The sequence below is a fragment of the Ambystoma mexicanum genome, chromosome 6q (genome assembly GCF_040938575.1).
Source record: "Ambystoma mexicanum isolate Mex_15411 chromosome 6q, UKY_AmexF1_1, whole genome shotgun sequence".
NCBI lineage: Eukaryota > Metazoa > Chordata > Amphibia > Caudata > Ambystomatidae > Ambystoma > Ambystoma mexicanum.
The window spans coordinates 274,508,456-274,528,599 of NC_090937.1; the positions used below are offsets into that span (position 1 = coordinate 274,508,456).

General features: G+C 49.7%; 1 protein-coding gene across 4 annotated transcripts in view; it reads right to left on the bottom strand.

The window, feature by feature from the left end:
• FAM13A (family with sequence similarity 13 member A) overlaps nucleotides 1–20,144 on the bottom strand; it is a 2,868,510-nt gene that overhangs the window by 2,346,629 nt on the left and 501,737 nt on the right. For all 4 annotated transcript variants that reach the window (XM_069630746.1, XM_069630744.1, XM_069630745.1 and 1 more), the window contains one exon: nucleotides 15,424–15,604. In XM_069630746.1, coding sequence (XP_069486847.1) covers nucleotides 15,424–15,604 — 181 coding nt within the window. The remainder of the gene's footprint in view (nucleotides 1–15,423; nucleotides 15,605–20,144) is intronic.

Below are 20,144 nucleotides of genomic sequence, written 5' to 3' on the forward strand. Positions count from 1 at the left end.
TTGTGCCTGGATTTCGCTTTGTTTGAATTTTGGAAGAGACTTCTGGGAATCGTAGTCTACGCTCTCCTGCATTCCATCCTGCAGCAGTTAACCATCACGCCAGGGTTTTTTCCGGCCTACGCCTTTTTCCCTGGAATTAGGGGCGGACTCCCTGAGGGTCCCACTGCCGAGCAATCTGCGAACTGGCAAGGTGGCCTCCAGACGAGTCCGTCCCAAAACCTACAAAGAGAGACTAGAGGGAACTTGGAGAAATAGAAGGACGATATCTACAGAGAGCTCCGCTGAGGAACAAGATACAGGTGAGAAGGAAGAGAGGGAGGATCCTGGTATTTACCTTGACATAGAACCCCCCATATCTGAGAGATTGCAACGCCAAAAGATGGCCAGTTTGGAGCAATATCAGGAACTTGTCAATGCGATTCAGGGAATTACAGCTGAACTACAGGCAGTAAAGGCCGATAATAATACATTAAAGGCGGATAATGCTGCTCTACGCCTACAAGTTACACAAAGGGAGGAGGTACGAGATGACCTTCCTCCTATGCCCTTGCCATGTGGCAAGTACGAAGGAAATCCCAAAGGAATGAAAGAATTTATTGACGCCTGTCAGGTCTACTTTACCTTTCGCCCAAGGATGTTCGTATCTGACAAAGCCAAAGTCGGTTTTCTTATCTCCAAACTAGGAGGTAATGCCCTAGCTTGGGCAACTCCGTTGGTGACTAATTCCGACCCAATTCTAGCTGATTATGGAGCCTTTGTTCAACAGTTGCACACAAGATTCGAAAGACCCGAAGTTCTATTCACCTCATATGAGAACCTAGTGGATACTAAAAAGGGTTCTCAAGATGTACAGACGTACGTACTTGTCAACCTTTCAAAGGATTGCAGCAGAAACGGGAAGGCCGGATTCCGCCAAACAAACCCTCTTCAGACGGGGATTACTTGATGAGATTAAAGACGAACTCTCGAGGGTAGCTAGACCAGAATCCTTCCAGGAACTCGTTACTCTGGCTCTTCAGATAGAATACCGCATGGCCGAGAGACGCACCAAAAGACGAAGATACAAGTCTGGAATATCACCCTCCTCATCCTTCTCCTTTATTCCTACACCACCTGAAAGAACTGTGCAACAAACAGAAGAACCCATGCAAGTCGGAACTGCACGAGGGCCCCTAACTGCAATCGAGAGAAAGAGACGTAAAGACTTGAACTTATCTATGTATTGTGGTTCTGAGAAACACCTCCTGCGAGATTGTCCAAATGTACCTCCCAGGAGATCGGGAAACGAAAGACCCCGACCCTGAACAGGGACAAGGAAGGGGTCAAACGGCAGGTCCCTGTATCACTAATACACCCCAAGTATCAGATGCCTCACATCAGTTGATGGTTTTACCGGTGGTTCTAGATTGGAAAGGAGGACACTCTGTAGAATGTCTGGCCATGTTGGATTGTGGAGCGGCAGGGAACTTCATGGACGATCAATGGGCTTTAGATCATGCTATCCCCAGAAGAGCGAAACCTCTCCCAATCCCTGTAGAAGGGGTGGATGGTAACCCTTTGTCCTCGGGCCTTATCAGGCAGGAGACTCAAGAACTGGGAGTAAAGATGAAATTTCATTAGGAAGTAATGGTGTTCGATCTCATAAGAGCAGCTCACTTTCAAATTATCCTAGGCATCCCATGGTTAAGGAACAAGTTACTTACCTGTAACTGTTGTTCTCCAGCATGGGGTCTGGCATGGATTCACATGCTCATGAATATTCCCCGTCGTCAGGCTGGGAATCCTCGGTAAAGAAAAAAACCAGTATCAGTTTCGTTTCTGATCTGTCTTTCGTAGTAATAACCAATCACTGGTCTCTTCGTCATACTGACCACAGCCAATGACTGCCCTCTACCTAAGCACCGCCTCTGGCAGCCATCTTCAGATTTGGAAGCACGTGAAGTGGCAGTATGACCAAGTGAAGAGCCGCAGAGGGGTAGGCGGGAGGGTTCGCATGTGAATCCATGCCAGACCCATGCTGGAGAACAACAGTTACAGGTAAGTAACTTGTTCCTTCTCCAGCATGGGGTCTGGCATGGATTCACATGCTCATGAATAAAGAATACATAGCAGTACACACATGCACAACCACGGGAGGTGGCCAAGGCTCAACATTAAGCATTGCATCAAACTCAACATTAAGCATCTTACCTCCTCACCAGGCTCACCTCAGGCGAACAGGTTGCGCAGCACTGCTTGGCCGACCCTGGACTCCTCCCTGGAATCCCGATCGACGCAGTAGAATTTCGTGAAGGTGTGCGTCGACCTCCACGTAGCAGCCCTGCATATGTCCAGCAGGGGCACACCAGAAAGGAACGCCGTGGTAGCTGCGATCGCTCTGGTGGAATGGGCTCTCGGACGGCCAGGCAGCGGTCGGTTTGCCAACCGATGACAGTACATGATACAGCCGGAGAGCCATCTGGAAATGGAAGCCTTCGAGAGAGCCTTCCCCTGATTGACAGGTCCAAAGTTCACAAAGAGTTGTGACGTCTTCCGAAAACACATTGTGCGGTCCACGTAGAACTTCAGCGCTCTAGCCACATCCAGCGAGTGCAAAGTCCTCTCAGCCGGCGACGAAGGCGATGGGAAGAACACAGGCAACACCAAGGGTTCGTTGAGATGGAAGTCCGACGGTACCTTGGGCATGAAGGAGGGGTGCGTCCTGAGCACAACCGTCGTGTCGTGAAAAGTCAAGTACGGGGCCTTGCAGGAAAGGGCCTGGATCTCTCCCACCCGTCGTGCGGAGGTGATGGCCACAAGAAACGCTGTTTTCCACGACAGAAACTTCAACGGGGCCGAGTGCAGAGGCTCGAACGGCGCCTTCACTGGCGGGAACGATCTGAACAGTCCCTTCATGAACTCTTTCACCAGACGATGAGACCACAAGGACGTCCGGCCCGTGGTTCTGGTGTATCGGGAGATCGCAGCAAGATGAATCTTGATGGACGCGTGTGCCAGTCCAGCTTTGGCCAGCGTCAGCAGGTACGGCAGTACCTGGGGAGCCGTAATCCGTAGAGGGTTAATCTTCTGTGCGTGGCACCAGACAGAGAACCTCTTCCATTTCTGTCCGTAGCATTTAAGAGTCGAGGACGCCCTGGCCTTTGCAAGAACCTCTCTGCAGTCGGCCGGTATGTTGTATCCTCCAAACTCTAGCGCTGCAGGAGCCAGGCCTGCAAGTTCAGCGATTTCGGGTCGTGGTGGAGGATGGCGCCTCCTTCCCTGGAGAGTAGATCCGCGTCCACCGGCAGCTTGATTGGCGGGGACGCTGACAAGTCCAGAAGGTCCGGGAACCATATCTGCCTCGGCCACGCAGGTGCGACGAGGATCATCCTGCACCGTGACCTCTTGAGCTGGTTGACGAGCCGGATTAGCAGTGGCAAAGGAGGGAACGCGTAGAGGAACAGGCCCTCCCAGGGGAACGAGAAAGCATCGCCCATGCTCCTCGCCTGGGGAAACCTGCTGGCGAACCTCCGGCACTTGGAGTTCGTCGCCGTCGCGAACAGGACGATCTGGGGTGTGCCCCACCGTCGGAAGAGGCGATCCACTAGATCCTGCCGTAGTTCCCACTCGTGGCACGAGCGCAGCTCCCTGCTGAGTGAGTCGGTGATGGTGTTTTTTATCCCTGCCAGATGAAACGGCACCAGAAACATCCTTTGGGCGACGGCCCAATGCCACAGGTCCTGCGCCTCCTTGGACAGTGCTGGGGACCTGGTTCCGCCCTGTTTCCTGATGTAAAACATGGTGGTGGTGTTGTCGGTGAAGATCCTCACCACCTTGCCCTTGAGGGACGGAAGGAAGGACCTGAGGGCCCAGAACACTGCACGGAGCTCCAGGACGTTGATATGGAGGGACTTCTCCGTCGGGAGCCAAAGGCCTCTCGCATGCAGTTTTTCGGTGTGCGCTCCCCACCCCTCCAGGGAGGCATCCGTGGTCACTGTCTCCTGGTGGTCTGGGGTCTGGAAGTCCATGCCCGCCGTCAGATGCGCGCGGGTGCCCCACCACCGGACCGCTCGGCGGAAACTCTCGTCGAGTGTGATCCTCTCCTCGAAGCCGCCCGTCGTTTGGATCCAGCGCGCGTCCAGGAACTCCTGCAACGGGCGCATCCGGAGCCTGCACATGGGAATGAGGTAGATGCAAGAAGACATCATTCCGAGGAGGGACTTGATGGACCTCACCTTGGCCGCGTCGGAAACCAACATCCGCTGTACCTTGCCCAGGATGGACCTGGTCCTTTCCTCCGACGGGGAGGCCAGAAGGGACACTGTGTCGAGCTTCGCTCCCAGAAACAGTGCGTTTTGCGCGGGTACCAGGTGGGACTTGGCGTAGTTCACGGAGAATCCCAGGTCCGTGAGAAGTTGGACGGTCCTTGCCGTGTGCTCCACGGCGAGCTCCCTCGTCTTGGCTCGGATGAGCCAGTCGTCCAGGTAGGGGTAGACGTGGATCCCCTCGCGGCGCAGCTGCGCCGCCACCGGTGCGAGGCACTTGGTGAATACCCTGGGTGCCGACCGTAGTCCGAAGGGGAGGGCTTTGAACTGGTAGTGACGCCCTTGGACCACAAACCTGAGGAATTTTCGGTGCCCCTTTAGGATGGGAATATGGAAGTAGGCATCCTCCAAATCCAACGACGACAGGAAGTCTCCTTCCTCCAGCTGACCCAGGACATGCTGGAGGGTGACCATCCGGAACTTCTGCGCCTTGATGAACTTGTTCAGACGTCGCAGGTCTAGGATGGGGCGCCATCCTCCCGTCTTCTTCTTCACAAGGAAGTATCTCGAGTAAACTCCGGAGCCCCGAAGCCTCTTTGGGACGAGTTCGATGGCGCCCTTCCTGAGCATCGCCTTTACCTCCAGGAGAAGCTGAGGGACGTGAAGCTCTTTCCTGGCCACGGGGGGGACGCGCGGGCACCTTCTTTGAAACTCGAGCGCGTGGCCCCGGGCTAAGGCGTCCAGCACCCAACTGTCGGAGATGGACTCCCACACGCTGACAAAGCTCGCCAGCCGGCCTCCCACCGGGGTGCTTCGGTGGGGGCCCGACCCCACGGCCGGTTCAATCCTGTTTCGACGAGGCTTTGCCGCCTTGACCTCCTTGGCGACGACGGCGGGGTCCGCCAGACTTGTCTCGTCCTCTGTAGGCCTCCTGAGACGACGAGCGGGCCGTTTGACGGTAGGTGGAGAAACCGCCGCCGGAACCTTTGGAGGCGCCCTTGCCTCCGCTGCTCCGAAAGGGCGTCCGTCGTTGCTGCAGAACCCCAAGGGCCCGGGCCGTCTCAGTGTCCGCTTTAATGGTCTGAAGGGAATCGTCCACTGTTTTCCCAAACAGGTTGTTCCCATCGAACGGCATGTCCAGGACTCTGGTCTGTACGTCTTGACGGAAGTCCGTAGCCTTGAGCCATCCACGCCGCCTAAGGCACACGCCGTTGCCCAACTGGCGAAACCCAGTGTCGGCGATGTCCGTCGCAATAGTGATGGCGTGGTCCGACGCCACCTCACCTTCCTGTAGGATCTCCAGGGCATCCGCCCTCTTGTCGTCCGGTAGGAAGTCCAGCAGGGGATCCAGTTTGTACCATAGCTCCCTGTCGTAGCGGGCCACGATAGCCAAGGCGTTGGCCGCTTTAATCGTCGTCGCTGCAGACGAGATGACCCTGCGTCCCATAGCATCCAATTTCTTTCCCTCGCCGTCCGGTGGGGAAGTCGATGTGGAGGCCGCACCCCCCCCCCCGCTTTCTTCCTGGCCGCCGCGGAGACGACCGAGTCCGGGGTAGGCTGCGCCCGGAGGCACAGGGGGGCCGCGTCCGGGACCCGGTACTTCTTCTCGTACCGGTCTCTTCTAGTTGGCGTCGTGGAAAAGTTCTTGAGGAGGGCGAGGCCCTCATCCCAAATGTCGTCCAGTAGAGGCACCGCGAGGACCGTCTTCCTTTTTCTTCTCCTCAGGGCAGAGTTGGAAAAGCTCGGATGCCCTGGCGATCATGGAGTGGAACGATCCAATCTCGTCGGGCGGAGAAGCCCTGGTGGGAGGTGACGACGACAGATCCTCGTCGTATACCTCGTCATCCGTACCCGTCGCTGCCGTGTCAGTCCCCGTATCATCCCCTCGGGTGGACGGGGAGGAGGGCTGGACGGGTCGCGACGGCTGAAAAGGAGGTGGAGGGTGAATCCTTCTTTTCTTGGGCGGGGGAACACCCGAAGGTCCCGGTTCAGGATCCCCCGACGGGAGAGGTTCCTCCGTCTGCAACGGTAGTCTCGTCCTTATCTCTGAGCATAAGGACTGTATAGCCAACAAAATGGCCGCCGAGTTGTCTTGCGGCGCTGGCAGAGGGGAATCCGACGGGCGATCAGGGGCCCCGTCGGCACCCTCGACGATGTCGTCACCTGCGTCGGGATCCATCCCGACGGGCCGGTCTTCATCCACGCCAAGGCCGTGGCTTAAGACCTCGATCAGCTCTTCCTCCGAGGTTGGAGCCGAATCTACGACGACGCCCTGCCCCCCCTTTTTCTTCCCCGCCGGGGATTTCACGGGGGTCCTATCGATGGGCACAAAAGAGGACTCGCTCCGAGGTGGCAGGGAGACTCTGAGCCCCGAGATCGCCACCACTGGTGTAGCCTCCACAGGCTGAGCCAGGGCCGCCGCGACAGTATCGATAGAGGGCTTGGCCGGATGGATTAAGGCCTTCACCACCTTAGGTGCGCTCACCGCCTTATCCTTGAGGGGGGGGGGACACTGCCTCACTCCCCCTCCGATGGGGACTTCGAGCTCGACCGGGGCCTCTCCAGGAGCCTCGCCGGGTGCTCGCCCTTCCTCTTACCCGACCCAGAGCGTTGGCTCGTGGCTGAAGGTGCCGGGGAGGGTGCGCCCTGCATGGCGCCCGTAGAGCCCGACCGTTCGGCGCTCCCGGTGCCAGCGGACTCGCGGTGCTTGGCCTTGTGTTGGACCCCCCTCGCCGGGGCGTCCTCAAAGGTCTTAGAAGACCGCTCGGATTTCTTCCTCTTCTCGCCTGACGGGCTCTTCCCTTCCAGCCAGTTGGCGAGGCGTTGATGGCGGTCCTTCATGGTCCGCTCCGACATATTGCCGCAAAACGCACAGTCCTTCTCCACGTGCGTCTTGTCCTCCAAAAACGTAGCTCGACGAAATCTTCACCCCTGAGGGGCGCAGACGAATCCGACACGGGTCCCCGTTGATCGGATGGAGAGTCGGTGGAGCTTGAGGCTCTTTTGACCGAAAACGTGAAAAAATAGCACTAACGCTCGAGAGCAATAGCACGAGGATCCCAACACATGAACGTGCGGTAAAAATCTGAAGATGGCTGCCAGAGGCGGTGCTTAGGTAGAGGGCAGTCATTGGCTGTGGTCAGTATGACGCAGAGACCAGTGATTGGTTATTACTACGAAAGACAGATCAGAAACTAAACTGATACTTGTTTTTTTCTTTACCGAGGATTCCCAGCCTGACGACGGGGAATATTCATGAGCATGTGAATCCATGCCAGACCCCATGCTGGAGAAAGAAGGTTTTCTTTTTGGTTTCGTGGGTGGAAGCTGTCAAACCAGTATTGCGGCTGGAAATGCTCTAGGGCTCCGGCACCAGCGTTGCCACAGTGACCACCTCTGTGCTGTGACGCACTCCTGGGAGCCTGCTGGGTCAGAATTTAACCCAGCTGAGACCAACTGACAAGAATCTACGATCCTGGTAGACAAGATCAAGAAAGGTCTGCAGGATCAAATAAGAGGCATGAGAGAGGGCCAGCCATTGGAAAAAGACCCAAGGAAGTGGGCATCAAGACCTTCCACCTCACCACACTTTCCAGCAGAGGAGCCCCCCACTAGCTCAGATGAAAAAGAGGAAAACGTACTCCAGACCGGAAAAGTTCCCAGTTCCCAGAAAGGCCATTCGTACATCAATGGTAGACCTGTTGAGGGGCCTGGTGGATTGCCAACTGGTCATTAGTCATCAACACCAAGAAACAATCACTGCACTATAGGATGTGATTGCTGAGAGAAGAGAGCAACCCACAGCACCAACAACCATCCTACAAAAACTTAATACAGGAGAATAGAGTTGTTGAAAAAGTGGGTGGCACCAGGATCGTTGTGCCATATATGTTGCCTAAATGCTAACTGGCAAAGCACAACAAGCCTTTCATGCCCTCAATCCTGATTGAGAACTTTACGGATGACTTGGAGAGGCATCCTACAAATATTGGGACAATACCGCAACCATTACAGATTTCACCTTCTGCATCTAGGTTTATTGAAGGAGAAACATCCCGAGAACTGGCCCATCAAGTAAGGGATCTCCTCAATAAATAGTTGGCAGAAAATAACTATGACGACATGAAAGGCAACCTAGTCCTTAAACAGTTCATAGGACCACAACTTCTTTATTTTCAGACGGTTACCTGGCAATTACATTAAACCAAATCAAAAGCAGCCATACAAACAGCTAATGCCAACCAAAGAGCCATGTAGGTCAGGGAAATAAGGGGGGGTACCCAAGAAACCAAGTGACACAAAACTAGTGGTGGGTGGGAGAGAAGAGAGACCAACCGTGAGGAGACCCAGTTCAAACATTCCAATCTCAGAACCAAAGCCAAAGATAAGACTAGCTAAAACCTGGACGTTCACACCATCCAGAGATTAGAAGATGTCATGCCTGCGGGAAACCGTATCAACTGTAACGTTCTTTCGACTGGATGTTCCTCCCACGTATTCCTCATCTTATGATAAATCGTTATCTCCAGCTTCGCTGCTTCGGAAAAAAAAATTCTCAGCAGAGGGCATGTGCTTGAGGTCGTGGCGTCGATTGTCCCTCGACGGACTCCGTACTCTGTCGATGTCACCGATGGTATAAATAGCTCGAGCCGCGCCCGTTGCTTCAGTTCTTTTTTTTCGATGAACATATAGGAGGAACACCCAGGCGTGCCCTATGACAGATACATTCTTCGTGAGAGGAAAGTGTAAGAAAACGTAAACTGTACTGCGGGGTAGGATGGGAGGGTCGATGAGGAATACGTGGGAGGAACATCCAGTCGAAAGAACGTTACAGTTGGTTAGTAACTTGTTCTTCGAATGGATTGTGTCCTCCTACGTATTCCTCATCTTATGATAGACTCCCATAGCAGTGGCAATTTTGGAGGTGGGAGTACTAATTACAGTTTTCATGGACAGAATGCAGAACTGCCTTGGCAAGTAACCCCTCATTGGAGGAGGCAGTATCCAAGCAGTAATGCTTGATAAAAGTATGCATTGTTTTCCAAGTTGCAGCTGAACAAATATCTACTGCCGGAACTCACCTCTTTAGAGCCACAGAAGTAGCCATTCCCCTTGTAGAATGGGCTTGAAGCCCATCTGGTGGGTCTTTTCCCGCCAATCTGTAGCATTCAATTATGGCCAAAATGATCCAGCGGGATATGGTCTGTTTTGTTACTGATAAACCCAGTTTATGACCAGTATACCCTACAAACAGTTGGTCATCTTGTCGTAATTTAGACATCCTTGCGATGTAAAAACTAAGAGCCCTCTTGGGATCTAGTCTGTGCAGTCTCTCCTCTTCCTTGCCCAAATGAGGAGGATAAAATGTTGGTGGTATTTTTTGTGACAAATGAAAGTCCGAAACTACCTTTGGTAAAAAGGAAGGTTTAACCTTATCCTTATAAAAAACAGTATATGGTGGTTTGCATGAGAGAGCCTGAAGTTCACTAACCCTGCGGGCTGATGATAGGGCCACAAGAAGGACAGTTTTTAGTGTTAGAAGTGCTCAAAAGGTATGCAAGTCAAAAATGTTAGTACTAAATTTAAATCCTAAATTGGGACATGAAAAGGTACTGGAGGGTATACGTTAGTAAGCCCTTTTAAGAATTGCATGATTAATGGTATTTTGAAATATGAAACCTCTTCCGAAGGGCGCTTGAAAATGGACAGCGCAGCAAGGTATCCTTTTATTGTTCTGATCTGGAGCCCCAGATTGGCTAGATGTAACAGAAAAGAGAGCACTACTGGAGTGCCACATTGAAAAGGGTCCACATCATTATCTTTGCACCAGTTACTAAACCTGTTCCAGCGACATCTGTACAAAGATTTTGTTGCTGGCCTTCTGGCAGAAAGCAAGACTTCCATTACGTCATTTGGAAGATCCCAATCCTTGTATATCAACCTCTCAGAAACCATGCGTGAAGGTTGAGTGTCTTGACCTCTGGATGGAGAACCCGACCTTCCTCTTGCGAGAGATGATCCTCTCTTTGTGGAAGACGTATTGGAGAGCAGATGGACATGTCTAGAAGGTCCGGGTACCACGTCCTCCTGGCCCAATCCGGAGCAATTAGGATCATGGTTTTCCTGAACTTTCTCAACCTCCTGATTACTTGAGGAATCGCGGGGACTGGGGGAAACGCGTACAGCAGTGGAAACTTCCACTCCACTACGAATGCATCTCCCAGAGCTCCTCTTTGAGGAAATTCCCTTGAGCAGTACTGATCGCACTTCCTGTTCGCGGTGGCGAACAGATCCACTTGAGAGGTTCCCCAAAGGGCGAAGATCTCCAGAAGGGCTTCCTGAGCCAGCTCGCACTCGTGAGAGACCATGCACTGCCTGCTTAGAGCGTCTGCCGCCGTGTTCTTCTCTCCGGCTAGGTGAATTGCCGATAGAGAGATTCCTTCTCGTATTGCCCAGAACCATAGCTGCATTGCCTCTCTGCACAGTGGTAGTGACCCTACTCCTCCTCCTTTGTTGAGGTAGTACATGGCCACCGTGTTGTCCGTCATTAACAGGACATTTTTTCCCTGTACAGAGGGCAGAAAGGCCTTCAGTGCTAATCTGATTGCCCTCAGCTCCAAAAGGTTGATGTTAAGTTTGGACTCCGATGGAGACCAACGACCGCTGATTGTCAGATCGTTGGTGTGTGCTCCCCACCCCTTGAGTGAGGCGTCCGTCACTACTGTTATCTCCGGCCATGGTTGCCAAAAAGATTCTCCCTTGAGAATGTTGTCATTGCAAGCCCACCATAGAAGATCCTGAGCAACTGCGCTCAGGACTTGCAGAAGATCCGACATATTCCCTGAGAACTGGGACCACTGAGTTCTGAGTGCCCATTGAAGGGATCACATTCTCAACCTGGCCTCTGGTACTAGGAAAATGCACGATGCCATGAGGCGGAGCAACCTGAGAAAATCGAAGGCCGGTAGATGTTGGGCATTCTGGAACTTCGTTACCATCTGCTGGATGTGGAGAGCTCTCACTTCGGGAGGTGAGGCTTTTCCCGAGGAAGTATCCAAGACTGCTCCGATAAACTGGAGCTTTTGGGATGGTATCATATGGGACTTCTTGAAATTGAGGGAGAAGCCCAATTTGTGGAGGAAGTGGCAAGTGATCGAAAGATGTTCCTGAGCTTGTTTTGGAGAACTTGCTCTGATCAACCAGTCGTCCAGGTAGGGGTAGATGTGAATACCCCCTCTCCTGAGACTCTCTGCCACAACTGCCAACAGTTTGGTGAAAACCTTCGGGCGGAGGTCAACCCGAATGGCAGAACCCGAAACTGATAATGAGAGTTGCCAATCGTGAAGCTCAGGTACTTTCTGTGCTTTGGATGGATTGGCACATGAAAGTAAGCATCCTGAAGGTCCAATGATACCAACCAATCTTGGAGTTGGAGAGCCTGAAGGATCTGAGAAAGAGTGACCATCTTGAACTTGTCCTTCCTGAGGAACTTGTTCAAGTTTCTCAAGTCCAAGATGGGTCTCAGTCCTCTGTCCTTTTTTGGGATGAGAAAATATGGGGAGTACCAACCCCTGTTCCTCTCCGCTACAGGTACCTGTTCTATGACACCTTTCTCTAGAAGGGTTAAAATTTCCTGCAACAGGAGCGGGTCTTGAGTTTTTACGGAGTTGGCTCCCGGTGGATGATTCTGAGGCCTTTTTTGGAAGGGGAGACAGTAACCTTGAGCTACTGTTTCCAGTGCCCAAGCATCTGAGGTAATGCCCCTCCATTCCTTCAGATGCTGAGAGATCCTGCCTCCCACTGGTGTTTTGTGCAACAAGGTCTCAAAGGGATTTTGGAGGCGGCTGCAGGAGTGGCTGAGGGTACAGATGCCGCTCCTGAGGCTGATTTGGCACCTCTTCCTCGTGCTCCACGAGGGAAGTTTCTTTTGCCCCTTTGAGAAGCCTGTCCTTTTCCTCTACCAAATGAGGAGTAGTAACGAAAAGAACGACCCCTCCAGGAAGATGAGCCGGAATAGGGTTTTAGAGGCTGGCGCATGGAGGCACTAAGCGATTTAGCTGCCTCTTTCGAGGTCTGAAGTTTTTCTAGGCTTTCATCAGCCTTACTGCCAAACAGCCTCGAGCCATCAAAGGGCATGTTGAGGAGTCTGGCTTGCACATCTGGTGCAAACCCCGACTTCCTCAACCATGCAAATCTGCATAGCACAATGCTTGCAGCCATGGATCTGCTGATACTATCAGCAGTATCCAGTCCAGACTGGAGACATTCCCCCATTGCCTCCTTCCCGTCTTTGACTATATTCAGGAAGCCTTCCCTCTCCTCGCCTTCCGGAATATGCTCAGCCGCCGCCAAAATACATTCCCACAGGATATGGGTAAACCTGGCCAGGGTACAGGTGACATTTGTCAATTTCAGGGCATACTGCCTGAAGTGAAAACTTTACGTGCCCAGGCATCAACTTTTGATCCTCTCTATCTGGAGGGATAGGGGGATATGCAGTTTGCTTTGATGTGGATGCTGCTTGAATAACTAGACTTTCTGGAGTCGGATGCCTGTTTAAGTTTTCAGGATCCGTACCAGCTGGTCTGTATTTCTTGGGGACATTACTATCTGCAGCAGCAATGCTCTCAGGCTTTTCCCAGTTTTTCTCCACCCTCCTCTGAAGAGCCCTGTGAAAGGGGAGAACTGGATCTTTTTGAGGACCTCTGACAATTATATCCGTCAAGTCATCTTGTTCAAAAATGGGTGAAGTGTTACCCCAACCCATATACTCAATTACTCTGGTCATAAGACTCCTGTACCCTGAGTCTGCATGTTCTGCAGGATCAGGTCTGGCAAACTCTAATTCTGGGGAGGTGTCAATTCCACTGGCAGAATGTAGAGTGTCACTCAGGTCTCTCATTTTGGACTCTTGATCAATGAGTTCCTCAGGAACTTGTTTTGTGCCATATGAAAATCCAAAGGGAGTGACTTCCTCTTCCTCCGAGCCAGATTCCTCATAATATGGGGACATGGATTTAAAGTCTGACCTGGGCAACGGAGTAAATCTTCTTTCTTCCTCTACCATACGCATCAAATGAATGGAAAAATCCTTCGAAGTTGTCGAAGGAATCTTCGATGACTTCGAAGAGGACTTCGATACAGGCGTCAAGGTTATTTTTGGTTTCGATGCCGAAACGGTTGACGCCGATGGCGTTGATGAAGTCGTCAAAGCCTTCGACGACTTATGGTTTTTATATGGCACCGGAGAGGTACTTGACGCTCGAAGAGTCCTCGACGACTTGTTGTCGACTCGAGTTTTGAGTATCCTCGACACTACCGGTTTTTACCAAGGTAGTCTTAGACTTCCCTTTGTCGTCCAACGGAGCGACCTTAGGGGTATGGCTCTTCCGAGGTTCATTCGAGGGGGTCGGGCCGCATTCTCGAATACCTCCATCATCTTTTTACGAAATTCTTCCCATTTTCTGGGAGAATCCGATTTTGTCGGACATCGAATTTCTTCGGTCGACTCAGAAGATCTATGTCTCCTCTTCATTTTTTTGGACGAGGAAGAAGAGTGTCTCGATCTACTCCTAGATCGAGATATCTTTGAATGCCTATGGCGATCCGATTCCTTCGAATCAGTTGCTTTCTTATGTTTTTTGGCCTTCTTAGAGGCATCCCTCCCCACCGACAGTTTAACTCTCCTCTCACGAAGAGCTTTCTCTGTCATGGATTGCCAGGAACCACAGTCGTCGGTCCGGTGACTGGAACCGAGACACCAGAGACAAACTCGGTGGGGATCCATGATCGACATTTTCGATCCACAATCTACGCACTTCTTGAACCCAGTCTTGTGTGTCGAAGGAGTCGAAGAAGACATTTTCTTCACTGAAAATCTCTAGCGTGCCGTTCTCGATAACGAAGCGATCGAAAAACGGAACTGAAGCAACGGGCGCGGCTCCATCTATTTATGCCATCGGTGACGTCGACAGAGTACGGAGTCCGTCGAGGGACAATCAACGCCACGACCTCGAGCACAGCACCCTCTGCCGAGAATATTTTTTTCCGAAGCAGCGAAGCTGGAGATAACGATTTATCATAAAATGAGGAATACGTGGGAGGACACAATCCATTCGAAATAGGGCTTCTCCATACTGGACCCAACCCCTATCCTGAGGCAGAAGACCAACTCAGGTGGACAGAAGAGGAAGAACCTCAATACCTGGTGCATCTGTTCCAAAAATAAGATGAGTGTCCAGACTCAGGGGCCTGGACAGTGGTTTGGACGAAGGGAGAAACGGACAGAACATGTTGCCTCCCCATAGCCGTTCACGGTCTCCTAGCAAAGCACTCAGGATAGTAAGAAAACAGCAATCCGTGCTGACCTCTTGTACACCGAGAAGCTCCACCACAATTCCCTGACGCAACTTGTGTGTTCACGGAGATCCCAACCTCTACCTGAAAGCAACTATTAACATCTGCATCATGGGGAGAGTGATACCAGTACCAAAGATAGTAATGCCAGGGCTCTCAGAGTCGATATCCCCCTTTTTGACCTCTGCCCCCAGAAGGTAAAATGGATAAAAACTCTCCCCAGTGGTGGGGATATAAATCGCCCACGGGACATGGAGAGAAGGAGGAGTTAGAGGAAGGGGCAGAGGCGAGTGACCAAGTCAATACCCTAACTTTATCAAGAGGAGGTGGGAAACACTTGCAGCCTGCAGTGGGAGGATTCTCAGCAAGTAATACAGTGCCAGTGGGAAATAGATGCAAGTAATGGCGCTTGGTCCTTAAAAATGACACTCGCAACTTGGCAGTGGTGGGTTACCGGTCAGTACGGCCAGCCACCTCAAGCTTCATCAATATATTAGAACAGCAACATATTGATCAATAGTCAGCTAAAGTGAATGCAAAGATTTTGGCCAGTAATTTCCTTGAGAGGCGATAACTGCTAAATAGCGTTAGTGATCCGGTGAGCACTCAATGCATAAGACCATAACTCGTTGGTTGGTATCCAGTGATAATTACTGATGCCATGGACAATAACACTATATTAGACTAGAACACAACCCTTTCAAAATCTTAATAAAAGGACGGACTGGGAATATCTTGAACCACTGAATAAAACAGAGGTATGGAAAAATTTAAAACGGCTCATCCTCCACCCCCCCAGAAAATAAAAAAGAATATAACTTACTGAAAACAGTTTGGTCCAAAAACAGTGGCAAGATTAAATATATTCATTCGATTCTGAAAGTGGTGCTTTGCTACTTGTTTCAAGAACTGACAGAGATATTTCAGCAGGTGACGATGTAAATCGGGTAGTTCCTGCAGCAATTCCATTAATCCTTTCTCACACTCTGCTTCATTTCCACTGTCTAAACAGAAAAACACACAAATTAAGGTATGAAGAAGTCTAATATTCTCAAAGCATAATATACAACACAAGCTAGCTATAAAACTAAATGGACCCAATTCCAATCCGTCCCCCAAGAAACAGGCACACTCAGCCCTATAGATGAGCATCATACTAGTCACTTTTACTCCCTGACAAGAAAACAATACCAACAAAAAAATAGCAGTAATAGAATACTCACATTAAAAAGGGAACAACCGACACATAGCAGTAGTCTGCCCTCTGCTTCCACCCAGAGAGCTCCATGGATACGTTCAGACCAACGGTACCAGCAAAGCAATGGCACAAGAAGAAGCTTTAATATTATTGTCTAATTATAGGCGGAACTGTTAGGTAAACGTGCATCTTTTCATTTGTGTGAATTACTAGATGCAATGTAGTGGGGCTTAGAAAAAGATATACGTTTTACAGTTAGAATATATGTTTACTTGCCTAAAAAATAATACCACTATTAGGAAAGGAAATTAAAGTGCAGGACATCACACCAAATTTTAAAAAGAAATCTTGCCAATCCACACTCCTCTCGCCTATTTTAGAAGTGCTCTTTAATTTTTAGCCTCTTTCTCCTGTTTGAGCTATTTGTATTGACCTTCTTTAAGATAAGGCGTAAGGTACACTCAAGTGCATTTGAAAATCTAATTGCACCTATTAAGGGATGCTTCTGGGGGTTTTCCGATATGTACACAAAGTATGCGCTGCTATTCTGAAACCACAATAAATACTCTATATATCAAAGTGCATGACGGAAATCACCAAACTGAATATGCTGACCTTTTTGTATTAAAGTAATTCTGCAACTCAAATTTCAAATCAATGAGAAAAAAGCAGAAGGGGGCCTCACTACCTTAAACCTAGGCACACTCGCACCATGACTGATCCGGATCACACCTACAATCATAGGTGTGAGTCAATTTCCAAAGATATTAACTTGTGTCACAATGTTACAATAGCACAGGGCATTAGCTACATCTATGGAATTTATGACAAAAAAAAAGAAAAGTTATTTACCATTCAAACTCAAGATCTGCATTACTATGGGGATACTTTATGAAATGATGCCCTATAGTTCCGCTGATGGAGCTAGCCAGTTAGAGATTATCTTGCCTCCATATGCAGCTAGGAAGAAGGGGAGGGTTGGCATTGTGAATCGACTAAGGTTACAGGCATAACTATAGTACGGAGTACCACTAATTTTATTTTTAACTGTTAATAGTTCTGCTACTTTTTTACCACCATTTTCACCATTCTAGAATGATTATTTTCGTTAATTAAAGCATACCCATGAATGTATCACTCTATAGCTGTTAAAGCTGAATTTAAATCTGATTGATCAAATAGTCACAAATTCGGGTAGACATCTCAATCTGGATAGACTCTAGTGGGGAAGATGGAGGAGGTTGCGCTAACACTAAGAAGGAACCCCCCTCCCCACATGCCATCTTTTCCTGATTTTGGAGAAACGTGTCAAGTTGTCATCTCAAAGTAAATGGTAGACGTTATATTTGATAAAGGTCCTGGGCATTCATATACAGGATGCTATCATATCAGGTGGTTATGTGGGATGTTTCTCTTCATGCCACTGGACCAGTGTGCAGTTGTGCTAAGAGCCTTAAATAGTTGCTTTGACTATTGTAATGCACTCCTTGAGGGCTGGTGGATACTTCAATTACACTCATTAGAGAATTCAGTTAAGAACAAACCTGCATCACCTCCAAATGTATCAATGGAGCTGCTCCTGCCTACTTTAGGATTAGCATCAAGTGGTAAATCCCAAGATAGAACCTTGGCCTATGGAAGATTACAGACCCTTCCCTCTCTAGGACTCACTTTCAGACGAGAGGAGTTAAAAGACTTTCTGTCTTGGCAACCAGGCTTTAGAATACATTGCCAAATTCAGTTAATGACAGAGGAAGTTGTTCTAGTTTCAAGCCACGTTGAAGCAGCTCATGGAGGTGTTAGATGAAACATTTATATATCGCCATACCTGACGGTCACCAGGAAAAAATTAAACACATACAGGGGGACCTCCTTTTGGGGGTTGCACCCACCTGGCTGGCAACCTGCAATAGCTGAAACCCTCCACACGTGTTGCATCATGCTTCCGCCTCCACAGTGCCCCACCGGAGCCACAGTCTCACTGCTTTTTTGGTATAATTCTAGCACTTCTAGCACTGACTATAGAAGGCTGTTAGGGAGAATTCTCTGAAAAGATTAATTTGCGAAACCTAGTGAGTCCCCCAGCAACTTTGCTGGATTTATGGGGTTTATTTGTTTTCTCCTGCTAAGAGTGAGACTCTTTTCTCCCACTCTTAGGCATGATTTGAGAATGTCCTTTGGCTTTGTAATGTGTTTTATGGGCTATGGTGGTCTTTTACTCCCTAGGGGCTTCATGTGTCTTTGGTAAGTGTGTTACACAGCACCCTCAGTGCAGTAACACAGGGGTGTCATAGTGGTCCCCAATCATAGACTCCATACCCTGGGACGGACTACTGTCTCCCAGGGCATGTAAAGTCACCACTGACTTTACTAGTCTTAAATTATGAACAGAACCAGTACAAACCATCATATTGTGTAAGTACTGGTAGGGTTAATTCGATTGCCCCTGGGTCTATTTTTCAAGGGGGCACTGTCCAGTCCCCCCTTGTCGAGTTTCTGGCTGGTGGCAGCTGTTCCATGCGAAATATTCCAAAGGAATATTTCTTATGGGATTTTCCCATTCATTTTAAACGCACCATTTTTTTTGGTGCAATGTTAAAGATACCGCCGGGTTATTTATTTAATATTTATTCCCCGGTTGGGTCTTTTTGCCAGGACTCGGTTTTAAAATGGCATTTGGGTTCGCCTCTGTAACTCCAACCCAAGTCGAGCCCTTTGTTCCACTTTTGGAGGGCTTCTGCAGAGAAGCCTCCAAAAGTGGTGCCACTCTGTCTGGGTCTACAGGCTGTGTGGGAGGGGGGAATAGGCACCCTGGACTGAGTTGCCTCGGCAACTCAAGTCGCACTCTTGTGTGATTGGCCCAGCATGTTTGAGTGACAGCTAGGACTGATGAATGGGGGTTTTCTGCATTAAAGCAGGGCTTTGGGGACTGGAACTTCAGAAGTCGCCACAGGACCTAAAGAATCCGAAGAGGGAGAAGCTGAGCCGACCTGCAACGACGACACCACCGGTGGAGCCCTGCTGAACCGACTCACCACTTACCAACGACAGAGAAGATCTTCTTCGAGGAGAGTCTTCTTTCTTTGAGCTGGTGGGGTTAACCAATTCGCCCTTTTTTCACCTTCTTGGATCGTCTCGTGGTCGAATCGCCCGTGTCAAGCACCCCGGCGGCCCGATCGCCACGCTTCACCACTACCGCGAATAAAAGGGTAGTACCTTTTAATCGGGAAACTCCGCGGCTGGTTTCTTCCCTGGCAGTGCAACGACCTCCAGCTTTCCTCCACGTCGAGATCTTCTCTTCCCCTGGACGAAGCACCGACTTGCACCCGCTGCAAGGAACAACTGACCTGCTGGAGCTTCCTCACCATTTCAGGTACTGTGTCCCGCCTGGTCTCCTTTGCAACAGACCGTCCAAGGTGTCCCGTAAATCCTTGACTCTCTATCCTGGGGTGACCTCGGACCTGTTAACTAACTTTTCTGAACTGATCTGACTCCTTTTGGAACTATCTGCAAAGACTTTTAAAGTGTACTTCAACTGTGTGATCTTGGGCACATTCCGCCTTGCTCTCTCCGAGTGTGGGCCTGGCCTATGAACTTTTTGCTCTACAGTAAACCCTGCCTTTCTTGACTTGGTGTGGTTCTTTAAAAAGTGTTGGTATTGTGTGTTTTCCTATTTCTGCCTTTTCCCTCCCTTATTAAATAATTATTGGAGTGCCATCTTGGTTGAGCGCTCACTTCTGTGTTGATAATAAGTGGTGTTCTTTTCCTAAGACTTGTCGAATAATTAATCAGGGAGGTGCATATATTTCTAGTGACTGTGTTTGAACTTGCTTGACATATTAGTGCCAGTGTATTTTTACAAGTGAGTTTTTAAATAAATAATTATATACTTTTATACCAAAGCTCTGGTCAGTGTTTGCTTGTGCTACTGTATTTTTGTACCTAATGTGTATACTCTATATGCTGCCTAACTCTTCTTGAGAGAAGTTTGACTGCTCAGCCACAGCTACCAGGTAAATCTGGGTGGTATATACTGCTACCAATTGGGTTTACTGCTAACACCTATAGTCTTAAACGTTTTGCAGTGGTCCCTAAGGGAACTGCACAGGTTTCTGCCTAACAAAGGCAACTTCTCTTTCCAACTTCTACACATTCGCAACCCTAATGGACTGGGAAGAGCTCATAAGAAGAACTAGATGGCAAACTTTAAATGAACAGGCTGCAAGAGCAGCTTGACAAAAAATTACATTTTCTTTGGAATCTGCATCTAAAGGGGGGACATTTGTGAAGTGGCCCACATAAGTTATATAGACATTCTTGATAAGGACATGTGTTTGGGAAGCCAA